Genomic DNA, 16,030 nt, shown 5'->3' with positions numbered 1-16,030 from the left:
CCTCCAAAGGTTTTCTATGGGGTTGAGATCTGGAGACTGGCTAGGCCACTCCAGGACCTTGAAATGCTTCTTACGAAGCCACTCCTTCGTTGCCCGGGTGGTGTATTTGGGATCATTGTCATGCTGAAAGACCCAGTCACGTTTCATCTTCAATGTCCTTGCTGATGGAAGGAGGTTTGCACTCAAAATCTCACGATACATGGCCCCATTCATTCTTTCATGTACACGGATCAGTCGTCCTGTTCCCTTTGCAGAGAAACAGCCCCAAAGCATGATGTTGCCACCCCCATGCTTCACAGTAGGTATGGTGTTCTTTGGTTGCAACTCAGCATTCTCTCTCCTCCAAACATGACGAGTTGTGTTTCTACCAAAAAGTTCTACTTTGGTTTCATCTGACCATATGACATTCTCCCAATCAGCTTCTGGATCATCCAAATGCTCTCTAGCATACTTCAGATGGGCTTGGACATATACTGGCTTAAGCAGGGGGACACGTCTGGCACTGCAGGATCTGAGTCCCTGATGGTAGCCTTTGTTACGTTGGTCCCAGCTCTCTGCAGGTCATTCACTAGGTCCCCCCGTGTGGTTCTGGGATGTTTGCTCACCGTTCTTGTGATCATTTTGACCCCAGATCGAGGGAGATTATCAGTGGTCTTGTATGTCTTCCATTTTCTAATTATTGCTCCCACAGTTGATTTCTTCACACCAAGCTGCTTGCCTATTGCAGATTCAGGCTTTCCAGCCTGGTGCAGGTCTACAATTTTGTTTCTGGTGTCCTTCGACAGCTCTTTGGTTTTCACTATAGTGGAGTTTGGAGTGTGACTGTTTGAGGTTGTGGACAGGTGTCTTTTATACTGATAACAAGTTCAAACTGGTGCCATTAATACAGGTAATAAGTGGAGAACAGAGGAGCCTCTTAAAGAAGAAGATACAGGTCTGTGAGAGCCAGAAATCTTGCTTGTTTGTAGGTGACCAAATACTTATTTTCCTCCATAATATGCAAATAAATTCTTTCCAAATCAGACAATGTGATTGTCTGGATTTGTTTCCACATTTTGTCTCTCATAGTTGAGGTATACCTATGATGAAAATTACAGGCCTCTCTCATCTTCTTAAGTGGGAGAACTTGCACAATTGTTGGCTGACTAAATACTTTTTTGCCCAACTGTAGGTACCTTTAAAATAAATTAGAAAATATTACAAATAGATGATAAAATAAATTAACTTAAATACCAAGTAAGTCTGTAGACTTGAGTCTACATCTGATACTTTGGGGCTTGGTTCGGAGTCAGAAAATCAGAACAATGTTATTAAAAAATAACCAAAACTATACTTTGTTACAAAAACACTCCCAGATGGGCTGTATAAATGAATCATCTAAGTGTCCCTTTAATGTGTTTCAAACTACTTGTTATACCAGCCACAGAGTTTAAAGTTTAGAAGTATTTTTGTATATGAAATAACTGTTTCTGCTAACTGAAACCTCAGCCCAATACAGGGCCAGATTTCGAGTGGTGCATTAACAGTTACGTGCGAGCTATAAGCTATTTCTAATTAGAAAATAAAAGTGAAGGCACTATTTGTAAACAATTTAATACACTCCAGTAGGTACTATGGATAATTGGGAACATATAAAAGGGGAGAAAATATGAGAGTACACTTCAAGTTAATCTGAAGCCCAGTGACTGCGTGTACTATCACTATATACTTACAAGACGATCATGGTCAAGATGTAATAAAACAGAACACTTTCAATTATGTTTTTATAAATCCAGACGACCCACAACAAATTCTCATGGATCGATATAGTAGATATCCAACGGGTGATGGAATCAAACGGAGTCTGTAATTCTCGGAAGGGACCACACAGTTGGGAAGGTGTGCGTCTATAGAAACATAGAATAAGAGCATGAACGTCTGGATGCCGCAGTGTCACTCCATAAATACAAGTCCTAGTGTTGTATTCATCTGCTGAGTAGCACTGATTAGTAGTCTCAAATATATACCATATGGTATCTATAGAGTCATATAAAAATACCCTGTTTTCTTATAATAGGCCTGCTTCTCTACAGCTCTGTGCAGGGGCGGAACTGAGACCGGGCCTCCAAAAGGGGGGGGGGGCAGCTTCAGAAAATAAAATAAAATAAATTTCAACTTGTTGACCTGCCGCTGCCTGCACTGATATCATGTGAGTGTGATTTGATGCCTCACTAGTGTCTCTGACTACAGGGGTTAGTGTTTCTGTTTTACCCATTGGTTTATGTGTGTGTGTGTGTGTGTGTGTGTATTTATGCATGTATGTGTGTGTGTGTGTATATATGTATGTGTGTGTGTGTATATTTGTGGAACCTGCAGATTACAGACCTCGTTACTACAGCATGGGGGGGCGGCGGGGGGTAAACAGTGTCACTATACAGTACCACTATATACAGTATGGGGGGCTGGACTATGTCACAGACTACTGTGGTCACTATATAAAGTACTGGGGCGGGTAGGGTCAGGCCAGCCATCTCACCGGCAGATTACAGACTGTGGGGCATATTTATCAAGCTCCGAAGGGAGCTTGATGCCCCGTGTTTCTGAGGGGCCTGCAGGCTCGCCAGAAACAGCAGTTATGAAGCAGCGGTCACAAAGACCGCTGCTCCATAACCTGTCCGCCTGCTCTGAGCAGGCGGACAGACATCGCCGCAATTTAACCCGATCGGGTTGATTGACACCCCCTGCTGGCGGACGATTGGCCACGAGTCTGCAGGGGGCGGCGTTGCACCAGCAGCTCTTGTGAGCTGCTGGTGCAATGCTGAATACGGCGAGCGTATTGCTCGCCGTATTCACGCACGATCCGACACTGCGTACAGGTCCGCCAGACCTCGCTGAATACGCGAGCAATACGCTCGCCGTATTCAGCATTGCACCAGCAGCTCACAAGAGCTGCTGGTGCAACGCCGCCCCCTGCAGACTCGTGGCCAATCGTCCGCCAGCAGGGGGTGTCAATCAACCCGATCGGGTTAAATTGCGGCGATGTCTGTCCGCCTGCTCAGAGCAGGCGGACAGGTTATGGAGCAGCGGTCTTTGTGACCGCTGCTTCATAACTGCTGTTTCTGGCGAGCCTGCAGGCCCCTCAGAAACACGGGCATCAAGCTCCCTTCGGAGCTTGATAAATATGCCCCACAGTCTGTAATCTGCCGGTGAGATGGCTGGCCTGACCCTACCCGCCCCAGTACTTTATATAGTGACCACAGTAGTCTGTGACATAGTCCAGCCCCCCATACTGTATATAGTGGTACTGTATAGTGACACTGTTTACCCCCCGCCCCCCCCATGCTGTAGTAACGAGGTCTGTAATCTGCAGGTTCCACAATATACACACACACACATACATATAACACACACACACACATACATGCATAAATACACACACACACACACACACACATAAACCAATGGGTAAAACAGAAACACTAACCCCTGTAGTCAGAGACACTAGTGAGGCATCAAATCACACTCACATGATATCAGTGCAGGCAGCGGCAGGTCAACAAGTTGAAATTTATTTTATTTTATTTTCTGAAGCTGCCCCCCCCTTTTGGAGGCCCGGTCTCAGTTCCGCCCCTGCACAGAGCTGTAGAGAAGCAGGCCTATTATAAGAAAACAGGGTATTTTTATATGACTCTATAGATACCATATGGTATATATTTGAGACTACTAATCAGTGCTACTCAGCAGATGAATACAACACTAGGACTTGTATTTATGGAGTGACACTGCGGCATCCAGACGTTCATGCTCTTATTCTATGTTTCTATAGACGCACACCTTCCCAACTGTGTGGTCCCTTCCGAGAATTACAGACTCCGTTTGATTCCATCACCCGTTGGATATCTACTATATCGATCCATGAGAATTTGTTGTGGGTCGTCTGGATTTATAAAAACATAATTGAAAGTGTTCTGTTTTATTACATCTTGACCATGATCGTCTTGTAAGTATATAGTGATAGTACACGCAGTCACTGGGCTTCAGATTAACTTGAAGTGTACTCTCATATTTTCTCCCCTTTTATATGTTCCCAATTATCCATAGTACCTACTGGAGTGTATTAAATTGTTTACAAATAGTGCCTTCACTTTTATTTTCTAATTAGAAATAGCTTATAGCTCGCATGTAACTGTTAATGCACCACTCGAAATCTGGCCCTGTATTGGGCTGAGGTTTCAGTTAGCAGAAACAGTTATTTCATATACAAAAATACTTCTAAACTTTAAACTCTGTGGCTGGTATAACAAGTAGTTTGAAACACATTAAAGGGACACTTAGATGATTCATTTATACAGCCCATCTGGGAGTGTTTTTGTAACAAAGTATAGTTTTGGTTATTTTTTAATAACATTGTTCTGATTTTCTGACTCCGAACCAAGCCCCAAAGTATCAGATGTAGACTCAAGTCTACAGACTTACTTGGTATTTAAGTTAATTTATTTATCATCTATTTGTAATATTTTCTAATTTATTTTAAAGGTACCTACAGTTGGGCAAAAAAGTATTTAGTCAGCCAACAATTGTGCAAGTTCTCCCACTTAAGATGAGAGAGGCCTGTAATTTTCATCATAGGTATACCTCAACTATGAGAGACAAAATGTGGAAACAAATCCAGACAATCACATTGTCTGATTTGGAAAGAATTTATTTGCATATTATGGAGGAAAATAAGTATTTGGTCACCTACAAACAAGCAAGATTTCTGGCTCTCACAGACCTGTATCTTCTTCTTTAAGAGGCTCCTCTGTTCTCCACTTATTACCTGTATTAATGGCACCAGTTTGAACTTGTTATCAGTATAAAAGACACCTGTCCACAACCTCAAACAGTCACACTCCAAACTCCACTATAGTGAAAACCAAAGAGCTGTCGAAGGACACCAGAAACAAAATTGTAGACCTGCACCAGGCTGGAAAGCCTGAATCTGCAATAGGCAAGCAGCTTGGTGTGAAGAAATCAACTGTGGGAGCAATAATTAGAAAATGGAAGACATACAAGACCACTGATAATCTCCCTCGATCTGGGGTCAAAATGATCACAAGAACGGTGAGCAAACATCCCAGAACCACACGGGGGGACCTAGTAAATGACCTGCAGAGAGCTGGGACCAACGTAACAAAGGCTACCCAGATCCTGCAGTGCCAGACGTGTCCCCCTGCTTAAGCCAGTATATGTCCAAGCCCATCTGAAGTATGCTAGAGAGCATTTGGATGATCCAGAAGCTGATTGGGAGAATGTCATATGGTCAGATGAAACCAAAGTAGAACTTTTTGGTAGAAACACAACTCGTCATGTTTGGAGGAGAGAGAATGCTGAGTTGCAACCAAAGAACACCATACCTACTGTGAAGCATGGGGGTGGCAACATCATGCTTTGGGGCTGTTTCTCTGCAAAGGGAACAGGACGACTGATCCGTGTACATGAAAGAATGAATGGGGCCATGTATCGTGAGATTTTGAGTGCAAACCTCCTTCCATCAGCAAGGACATTGAAGATGAAACGTGACTGGGTCTTTCAGCATGACAATGATCCCAAATACACCACCCGGGCAACGAAGGAGTGGCTTCGTAAGAAGCATTTCAAGGTCCTGGAGTGGCCTAGCCAGTCTCCAGATCTCAACCCCATAGAAAACCTTTGGAGGGAGTTGAAAGTCCGTGTTTCCCAGTGACAGCCCCAAAACATCACTGCTCTATAGGAGATATACATGCAGGAATGGGCCAACATAACAGCAACAGTGTGTGACAACCTTGTGAAGACTTACAGAAAATGTTTGACCTCTGTCATTGCCAACAAAGGATTATATTGAGATGAACTTTTGATATTGACCAAATACTTATTTTCCACCATAATTTGAAAATAAATTCTTTCCAAATCAGACAATGTGATTGTCTGGATTTGTTTCCACATTTTTTCTCTCATAGTTGAGGTATACCTATCATGAAAATTACAGGCCTCTCTCATCTTCTTAAGTGGGAGAACTTGCACAATTGGTGGCTGACTAAATACTTTTTTGCCCCACTGTAGCTGGGACTTAGCATTATTTAGTGACTGAGTTAAAGGGGCAGTGTACTATAACAGTTTCTCGCCTTTAACGCGTTCCCAATGATCAATTTTACCTGCTGGGTGTATTCAATTGTTTAAAAAAAAAGATGTAAACATAACCAGCAGAATAAATTATACTCCATTGGGGTTAGGAGTGAAAAGTAATAAAATGTTAATGTTCAATTGTTCCTCTTAAGAATTGGGCTTTGCTCTACAGAGACAATATCAGAAGGAAGCATTTGTGTTTACTAAAAGTGATGAATAAGGAGATCTGATTCCCTGCAAGTTCAGCTAATGGGTTGCAGTAACAAAGGACAAAACCAGCTATTTCATATATAATAAACCTAAAGAGCAATTTATCATACATGTAATACTCTGCTGCTGGTATAAAAAGTAATTGGAAATACAAAACAATTTTACAGTACACTCTCCCTTTGTCATCGGAACACTATTAGCGGTAATTGCTTGTTTCCTACAGCTACATCTTTGTGTTTGTAAAAGTCACTTTTGTTTATACCAACAAAACTAATGAGATGTTGCTAAAAATCTTTGTCTCTATTGTAATTTGTTGGTTAAATGGACTTTGGAATAATGTGTTGAGTTTAAAAGGACAATTAACTCAAAGGGACACTTTACTCAAAATGTATGTCATCCACATGAAAGAGCAGTATGTAAACACACTGACTTTCTTTGTACTTACAAGACAAAAATAGAAAGTAACAGCTATTTAAATTGAAATTGAACCTAATACAGATGTATCAGTTGTGTACTTCCTACTAATACTTGTTGATTGATAGGTACTTCCTGCTAATGCTCACTGGCTGATAGGTACTTCCTGCTAATGCTCATTGGTTGATAGGTAATTCCTGGTAATGCTAATTGATTGATAGGTACTTCCTGCTAATGCTCATTGGTTGGTACTTCCTTTTAATGCTAATTGATTGATAGGTACTTCCTGTTAATATTCACTGGCTGATAGGTACTTCTTGTTAATATTCACTGGCTGATAGGTACTTCCTACAAATGCTCATTGGTTGATAGGTAATTCCTGGTAATGCTAATTGATTGATAGGTACTTCCTGCTAATGCTCATTGGTTGGTACTTCCTTTTAATGCTAATTGATTGATAGGTACTTCCTGTTAATATTCACTGGCTGATAGGTACTTCCTGTTAATATTCACTGGCTGATAGGTACTTCCTGCTAATGCTCATTGGTTGATAGGTAATTCCTGGTAATGCTAATTGATTGATAGGTACTTCCTGCTAATGCTCATTGGTTGGTACTTCCTGTTAATGCTAATTGATTGATAGGTACTTCCTGTTAATATTCACTGGCTGATAGGTACTTCCTGTTAATATTCACTGGCTGATAGGTACTTCCTGCTAATGCTCATTGGTTGGTACTTCCTGTTAATGCTAATTGATTGATAGGTACTTCCTGTTAATATTCACTGGCTGATAGGTACTTCCTGTTAATGCTAATTGATTGATAGGTACTTCCTGCTAATGCTCATTGGTTGGTACTTCCTGTTAATGCTAATTGATTGATAGGTACTTCCTGCTAATGCTCATTGGTTGGTACTTCCTGTTAATGCTAATTGATTGATAGGTACTTCCTGTTAATATTCACTGGCTGATAGGTACTTCCTGTTAATGCTTATTGGTAGAGAGGTAGTGCCTCCTAATGATCACTGTCTGATAGCTACTTATTGTTAATGATAATTGATTGATATGTACTTCCTGCTTATGCTCACTGGCTGATAGGTACTTCCTGATAATGCTCATTGGTTGATAAGTACTTCCTGCTAATGCTCACTTTCTGACAGGTACTTCCTGATAATGCTTATTGGTTGATAGGTGTAATGTTATTAACATGGTATGTGATGTGTTTGTTAATTTGCATACAGAATGTTGATTGGCTGTTGGTCTTTCTACCATATATGGTAACAAGTTCAGTTAGGAAAATAAAGCTAGTGACTAGATGCAGATCTGTGTTCTCTGAGTTATTCCTTGGTAAGACACTAATTTGAGTGACTACACAAGAACAATACAATAGGTACTTCCTGCTAATGCTCAATGTCTGCCAGGAACTTCCTGTTAAAGGGACATAATACTCATATGATAAATCACTTGAAACTTATGCAGTATAACTGTAAAAAGCTGACAGGAAATATCACCTGAGCATCTCTATGTAAAAAAGGAAGATATTTTACCTCACAATTTCCTCAGCTCAGCAGAGTAAGTTCTGTGTAAAAAGTTATACTCAGCTGCTCCCAGCTGCAGGTAAAAAAAATAATTAAGAAATGAACAGCAGCCAATCAGCATCAGCAGTGCTGAGGTCATGAACTCTTTTACTGTGATCTCATGAGATTTGACTTAACTCTCATGAGATTTAATTGTAAACTTCCTTACACTGAATAGGGAAATAAGATGAGAGTGCATGTAAGCTCACTCCTTCCGCTGTCCCGGGACAGACATACTGATTTGCTGCTTAGAAGTCCTTTACAATGGGATGTGGCTACTGAGAAACTTTTGAGGTAAAATATCTTTCTTTTTTACATAGAGATGTTCAGGTGATATTTTCTAGTCAGCGTTTTACAGCTATGCTGCATCACTTTCAAGTTTTTAAACATTTGGGTATTATGGCCCTTTAAAGCTAATTGCTAGGTACTTCTTCCTAATGTTCATTGGCTGATGGGTACTTCCTGTTAATGCTCATTTGTTGATAGGTACTTCCTGTTAATGTTTATTGGTTGAACTTGAAACTGGCTCCTAGTGGTCACTGTCTGATAGCTACTTACTGTTAATGATAATTGATATGTACTTCCTGCTAACACTCACTGACTGTATGTATGTATTGGGTACTTGTAAAGCACGGCTAATCACCCGTAAGGGTCTCAAGGCGCTGCTCATTTTATCAACCTCGGAAGGATGAAAGGCTGAGTGGACCTCGCCGGGGATTGAACCTGCAACCCTTGGGTTGCTACAGAACTCAGCCACAGTACCTCAGCATGCTGACTGATAGTTACTTCCTGGTAATGCTCATTGGTTGATAGGTACTTCCTGATAATGTTCACTGGCTGAGGGGCCTTCCTGTTAATGCTCATCTGTTGATAGGTACTTCCTGCTAATGCTCACTGTCTGACAAGTATCCTGTTAATGCTCATTTGTTGATAGGTACTTCCTGCTAATGCTCACTGTCTGACAAGTATCCTGTTAAAGCTAAATGATTGATAGGTACTTCCTGCTAATGCTCACTGGTTGATAGTACTTCTGTTAATGCTCATTGGTTGATAGGTACTTCCTGTTAGTGCTCATTGGTTGATAGGTACTTGCTATAAAGAGCCTAAAAGCCAATGAGCATTAGTACCAAGTGCACTACTGATACTAGAACACCTTTTACTTTATATTTATTTAGGCAATAAAATATAGACATGATTAAATACTCATTTATAGAAAAAGAAGTGCTAAACCAGCAACAAACATCAGCTCAGTAGCTTGTTCTATATTAGGTCACCACTTAGTAGAAGCCTCTTTAAGCCCAATTGTGCTTTCCAAGGAGAAGAACTTTCCTGAATTATATCTGTCTGATCCCACCTGAAAATGATTGTTCAGTTTGGAAATACCAGGAAATCCTCTGAACAAGAAACATGACAAACCCAGATGATAGTTTCAGCCTTCTGTGGGCCTTGTCAGTGAGGTGCAGCCAGGCACTTCACTAGGGGATGTCTGGTATTTTGGGGCTGGGATGTACTTTTTTTTTTTTTTAAATAATTCCTTTTTATGCAGCACTAAATGGGAATTTGTTGTGCATGGGAGCATCTTTCCAATGTCCCTTTAAGACTTTTTTTTTCTTTTTTAAAGGGACAGTCCACAATAGAATTTTTATTGTTTTAAATGATAGATAATTAATTACCCATTCCCCAGTTTTGCATAACTAACACTGTTTATTAATATACTTTTTACCTCTGTGATTACCTTGTATCTAAGCCTCTTCTGACAGCCCCTGATCACATGACTTTTTATTTAATATCCATTGACTTGATTTAGTACTGTGTTGTGCTAAATCTTAAATAACTCCTTGGGCTGAACACAATGTTATCTATATGGCCCACATGAACTAGCAGTCTCCTGTTGTGAAAGGCTAATAAAAAGGCATGTGATTAAGAGGCTGTCTGTAGTGGCTTAGAAACAGGCAGATATTTAGAAGTTTAAATGCTATAAAGTATATAAATATAACAGTGTTGGTTCTGCAAAGCTGGGGAATGGATAGTAAAGGCGCTATCTATCTTTTTAAATAACAATTTTAGTGTAGACTGTCCCTTTAACAGGAACTCAGAAAGCCTTATTAGTAGCATCTTCAGCTTCCACCAGGTACTGTAATCTGAGCCTTATTAGTAGCATCTTCAGCTTCCACCAGGTACTGTAATCTGAGCCTTATTAGTAGCATCTTCAGCTTCCACCAGGTACTGTAATCTGAGCCTTATTAGTAGCATCTTCAGCTTCCACCAGGTACTGTAATCTGAGCCTTATTAGTAGCATCTTCAGCTTCCACCAGGTACTGTAATCTGAGCCTTATTAGTAGCATCTTCAGCTTCCACCAGGTACTGTAATCTGAGCCTTATTAGTAGCATCTTCAGCTTCCACCAGGTACTGTAATCTGAGCCTTATGGTTTACACTTTAATACTTTTCTGAATAGAAACATCAGCACAATTCAGATATCATTTGTAGTTATTAGTTTTTTTAACTAACATTTGAGTGCTTTGCAGATAATTTGTGTTATCTCTATAAGCTATTGATATCATTTATTGTATTATTATTATTATTTTTACAGAATTATCTCATACCTTTACTGGCAAATTGTACAAGGCAGAAAGAAATGGTTAAAATTCTACTTGAGCAGATCGCCAATGTGAGTACAGTTCTTTATTCCTATATTCATAGAATATTTGTAGTTTTCTCTTACTGGATATAAAAAAATAAAAGACTGTTCCTGTTACATAACAATTTGCTGTATAATCCGATGCTAATGTTTTGCCAGGTTTTATTGTAATTTACCTCTTGAGAGAAAAAAAACAGACCACTTATTTATTTAAATCATCAATTTCCCAACTAAGGATAACATTTGGGTATCACAGCCCTCAGTGGAGTATTCATAATGAGGCCCGTTTATCAAGCTCCGTATAGAGCTTGTGCGCCCGTGTTTCTGGCGAGTCATCAGACTCGCCAGAAACAGCAGTTATGAAGCAGCGGTCACAAAGACCAATGCTCCATAACCGTCCGCTGCTCTGAGCAAGCGGACAGGAATCGCCAATTCAACCCGATCGAGTACGATCGGGTTGATTGACACCTCCCTGCTGGTGGCCGATTGGCCGCGAGTCTGCAGGGGGCGCGTTGCACCAGCAGCTCTTGTGAGCTGCTGGTGCATTGCTGAATAAGGAGAGCGTATTGCTCTTCCGCATTCAGCGAGGTCTGTCGGACCTGATCCGCACTGTCAGATCAGGTCCACAAGACCTTTGATAAATAGGCCTCAAGGTCTTAAGCTTAAAGGGACATGAAATCCAAAACATTTCTTTCATGATTTAGATAGAACAAACAATTTTAAATATCTTACTAGATTACTTCTATTATCAAATTTGTTTCATTCTCTTGGTATCATTTGTTGAAGGAACAGCAATGCACTAATGGTTTTATATATTTGCAGCCACCAACATCAGCTAGAACCTAGATTATCTGCTGCTTCTGAGCTTTCCTAGATAAACCTTTCAGCAAAAGGATAACAAAAGAAGGAAGCAAAATAAATAATAGAAGTAAATGGAAAGTTGATTAAAATCGTATGCTCTATCTAAATCCTGAATTTCTAATTATGACTTTTCTGTCCATTAAAAGTAATTTAGTGACACTACTGTAAAATGCATAGTTACACTCATTATTTTGCTTTATTTTAAAGGGCCATAATAGTAAAAAATGACATACTCTAATTCGTTACAGCTTGTAATTATAAGACTATCGACCCTACACTACTGTGTGTTTACCCCAGACACTGCTGGTTCCAAGCAGAGACCGTTGTTGATCCAATCAGCAGCACTAGTTCCACATGTGACTATTACTGTCGCTTTGATCAACAGCATTTTCCGCTCTGGACCAGCAATGCGGATCCCGAGTGGTACTTCACTGTTGTTTAACTTCTTTGTGGGGTTAAATACATAGTAGTGATAATAACATGTAGTGTATTTTTAAAGTTCATTAGCTGTTTAAATAGTGACAAAATAAGTGTAAAGTTTTAGGGGCCCATTTATCAAGCTCTGGATGGAGCTTGAGGGCCCGTGTTTTGGCGAGCCTGCAGGCTCGCTAGAAACACCAGTTATGAAGCAGCGGTCTAAAGACTGCTGCTCCATAACCTGTCCGCCTGCTCTGAGCAGGCGGACAGACATCGCCGCAATTCAACCCGATCGAGTACGATTGGTTGATTGACACCCCCTGCTGGCGGCTGATTGGCCATGAGTCTGCAGAGGGCGGCGTTGCACTAGCAGCTCACAAGAGCTGCTGGTGCAATGCTGAATACAGAGAGCGTATTGCTCTCCGCATTCAGTGAGGTCTGTCGGACCTGATCCTCACTGTTGGATCAGGTCCGACAGACCTTTGTTAAATAGGCCCCTTAGTGTCTATAAAGCAATGGGACTGCCATGTTGTAACTTAGGTTACCTTCTCTGCTTTGGCCAATTAGGACTGTTATAAATAGGTCACAAGAGAGTGTAGCCAATGGCTGTGTGGAATATAACAGTGTTCTGCACATTTCAGAAAATTACAGGAAAAAGGGACAAAATAAAAATGAATATTGCAAGTTTATATATACTGTATATATAAATATATATATAAATTATATATAATATATATATATATATATATATATATATACATGATTAGCATTTTATTTTACCATTTCAAAGTGTTTAATGTCTCTTTAAGGCAGTGTTTTTCAACTAGTGTGCGTGAGAGATCCTCAGGTGTCCGCGGCAGACTGACAATCATTATGTTTGTTTGTGAATGAATGTCAATATGTCATGTATAGTTTGTAGGAGGCATGGCATGACAGCACAGTACAGTGTGTGTGTATATATATATATATATAATATATACACACACACACACACTATATATATATACACACACACTAATATATACACACACACACACTAATATATACATACACACACACACACATATATATACACACACACACACACTATATATATATCCTGTATTAGGCTACAATGTGTGATTTTGTAAAGTTTTGGGATGGTGGTGTGCCGCAGGATTTTTTATGTAAAAAAGTGTGCCACAGCAAAAAAAGGTTGCAAATCACTGCTTTAAGGTATAAACAAATCAGGGATGTCACTTGAATTTTCAAAATATCAAGGGTGTCACAAAGCACAAATAGCAGAAATCACATTGGGAACTCAAATCAGACCGTTTTAAAATGTCTTTATTTATTGGATTTGTTTGTACATCAGAAAAATACGTAGTCATTGATCAGAGCTCTCCCATCATAACAGAGTAGTATTTCCCTTTTTTGTACAAATATTGACTATATAAACATCTTTTTCAGGAAGGAAAAGATAAAGCATTTTTGCTTAAAGAAATGGCCAGAACGCAGCGTCCGAACAAAACACAGCCTTTCATCCCGTACAAGAATATCAACTAAAGTAGGTTGCAACAATAAAAATAATATGCGTTGCTACATCACAAACTGTATTAAAGGGACACGAAACCCAACATTTTTCTTTCATGATTAAGATAGAACATAAAATTTTATACACTTTATTTTTTTTATCACATTTGCTTCATTGGTATCCTTTGGTGAAGGAACAGCAATGCACTACTGTGAGCTAGCTGAGCACATCGGGTGAGCCAAGAGAACAAAGCAAATTGAATTGCAAATTTGTTTCAAATGACATGTTCATATGAATCACAAAAAAGTCCCTCTAATTTACATATATGGGCAAAATTGTTGTATCCCATTTTCCCCTTAAGCCATTGGTACTGCGTCACACAGTACTTTGCTCAGCGTACCTGTTTACGTAGTACCTACATCCAACCTTCTGCCTCATGCTGCAGTCCCTGCTGTCAGATTGACCGCAAAGACTGCAGCCAGAAGCAGAATGCATCTGCCTTAATATGGTAAGGAAAAACTGATCAGTCTTCCTTTACCAAATGAAGGCAGACCCCGATAGACAGTGACACTCTGTTTACTGAGATAGCTTTATATAACGGGACAGCTGAGCAATCAAACATTTATAAAATAATATAGTCTGTAAATGACAAATCTGTGAATCACCTATAGATTCATTATAAAAATATTTCAGTGCAGACTAGCAAGCAGCTGAGGTATAAAAGACATGGGGGCCGATTTACCATTGCCCGTATTCGCCCTAATGACTCTGTTTCCGCACGAGCCTTCAGGCTTGCCGGAAACAGGAGTTAAGAAGCAGCGGTCTTAAGACCGCTGCTCCTTAACTCATACGCCTCCTCTGAGGATACGTACATCAATCCACACAATTGTGTATCATTGGGTTTATTGACACCCCCTGCTAGCGGCCGATTGGCAGCGAATCTGCAGGGGCAGCATTGCACAAGCTGTTCACCAGAACTGCTTGTGCAATGTTAAATGCCGACAGCGTATGCTGTCGGCATCAGCGATGTCTGGTGGACATGAACACTACAGCCGATCATGTCTGCCAGAAATTGATAAATCGGCCCCTTAGTCACTACACCTAAAATTATTCTGCCAGCATCAATCCTATTAGAATATCAATCTAACGTTAACACCAAACTAGAAAGTACATTTTTGAAAGGGATCTGCAAACTACAGAGAGGCAACCAATATCAAGCATTTATTGTTTGTTTATTTTACTTTCAAATTCTTTTCCGGAATAATCAGAGACTGGCAGCTGAGCAACTAAGCACGTATAGATAATTAGTCTGCTAATTACAAATTTGTGTGATTCACTATATATTAATCTGACTTTACAGAACAGACTAGCAATCAAAAAGCATAAGACATTTTAATATAATACTGCCAGTTAGTAACTAACCCCATCAGACTCTCAAGCTAACATTATTCATTAGGTGGTCATTTATTGACTACTATCCAAAAGACTAACATAACAAGTCAAGGCTGAAAAGTGACAAAGACATTATGGGAAGTTGATATAAATGATATATCTGTTCACTCTTTATTCTACTTGAGGAGACTTTTAGAATAATAACTATCAGATATATTAGCATACATTTGAATATGCAAATTAAAATTACCCATAGATGCTTTGCATGTAAAAACAGACTCTACTTAACAGACTCTCAGAGCTATTTCATCACATTTGCAGATTTGGGAGCTGAATATCTTTAATAAATGTTCTGGGTGATATGAAGCACCAAAATAGAAAAACAATCGGCTAATTACAAGTTTTGCGTTATCAGGTTATAACGCTGCTTTTTCACTACCGCTGGTATTACGACTCTTGCAGATTTAGGGCACCGCACACTTTTTTGGCCTTATCGCAAATCAACTTACGCAAATTGAGTATAGTCTTTTTTCAATGGGAATTCCATAGCGCCGGTATTACAAGCGTGTCCTGGGAGGCGGTACAGCCTATCCCTCAAGATTCGTACCGCATTCTAAAGTCAGTAGTTATGAGTTTTACACTACAAAGCTGTAGCATAAAACTCATAACTAAAGTGCTAAAAAGTACACTAACACCCATAAACTACCTATTAACCCCTAAACCGAGGCCCTCCCCATCTCAAACACTAAAAAAAATGATTAACCCTAATCTGCCGCTCCCGACATCGCCGCCACTAAGAATAAACATATTAACCCCTAAACTGCCACACTCCCGCCTCACAAACACTAGTTAAATATTATTAACCCCTAATCTGCCGCTCCTAAC

At 39.9% G+C, this 16,030-nt stretch overlaps 1 protein-coding gene across 1 annotated transcript in view; it reads right to left on the bottom strand.

Annotated features, from left to right (window-relative positions):
• TMC5 (transmembrane channel like 5) overlaps window positions 1-16,030 on the bottom strand; it is a 197,784-nt gene that overhangs the window by 27,685 nt on the left and 154,069 nt on the right. The window contains exons 21-22 of the mRNA XM_053694248.1: window positions 12,105-12,268; window positions 1,713-1,886 (exon numbers count right to left, since the gene is read on the bottom strand). Of these exons, the coding sequence (XP_053550223.1) occupies window positions 1,713-1,886; window positions 12,105-12,268 (338 nt within the window). The remainder of the gene's footprint in view (window positions 1-1,712; window positions 1,887-12,104; window positions 12,269-16,030) is intronic.

The sequence above is a fragment of the Bombina bombina genome, chromosome 11, assembly GCF_027579735.1.
Source record: "Bombina bombina isolate aBomBom1 chromosome 11, aBomBom1.pri, whole genome shotgun sequence".
NCBI classification, from domain to species: Eukaryota; Metazoa; Chordata; class Amphibia; order Anura; family Bombinatoridae; genus Bombina; species Bombina bombina.
This window is presented reverse-complemented; position numbering and strand designations above follow the sequence as displayed.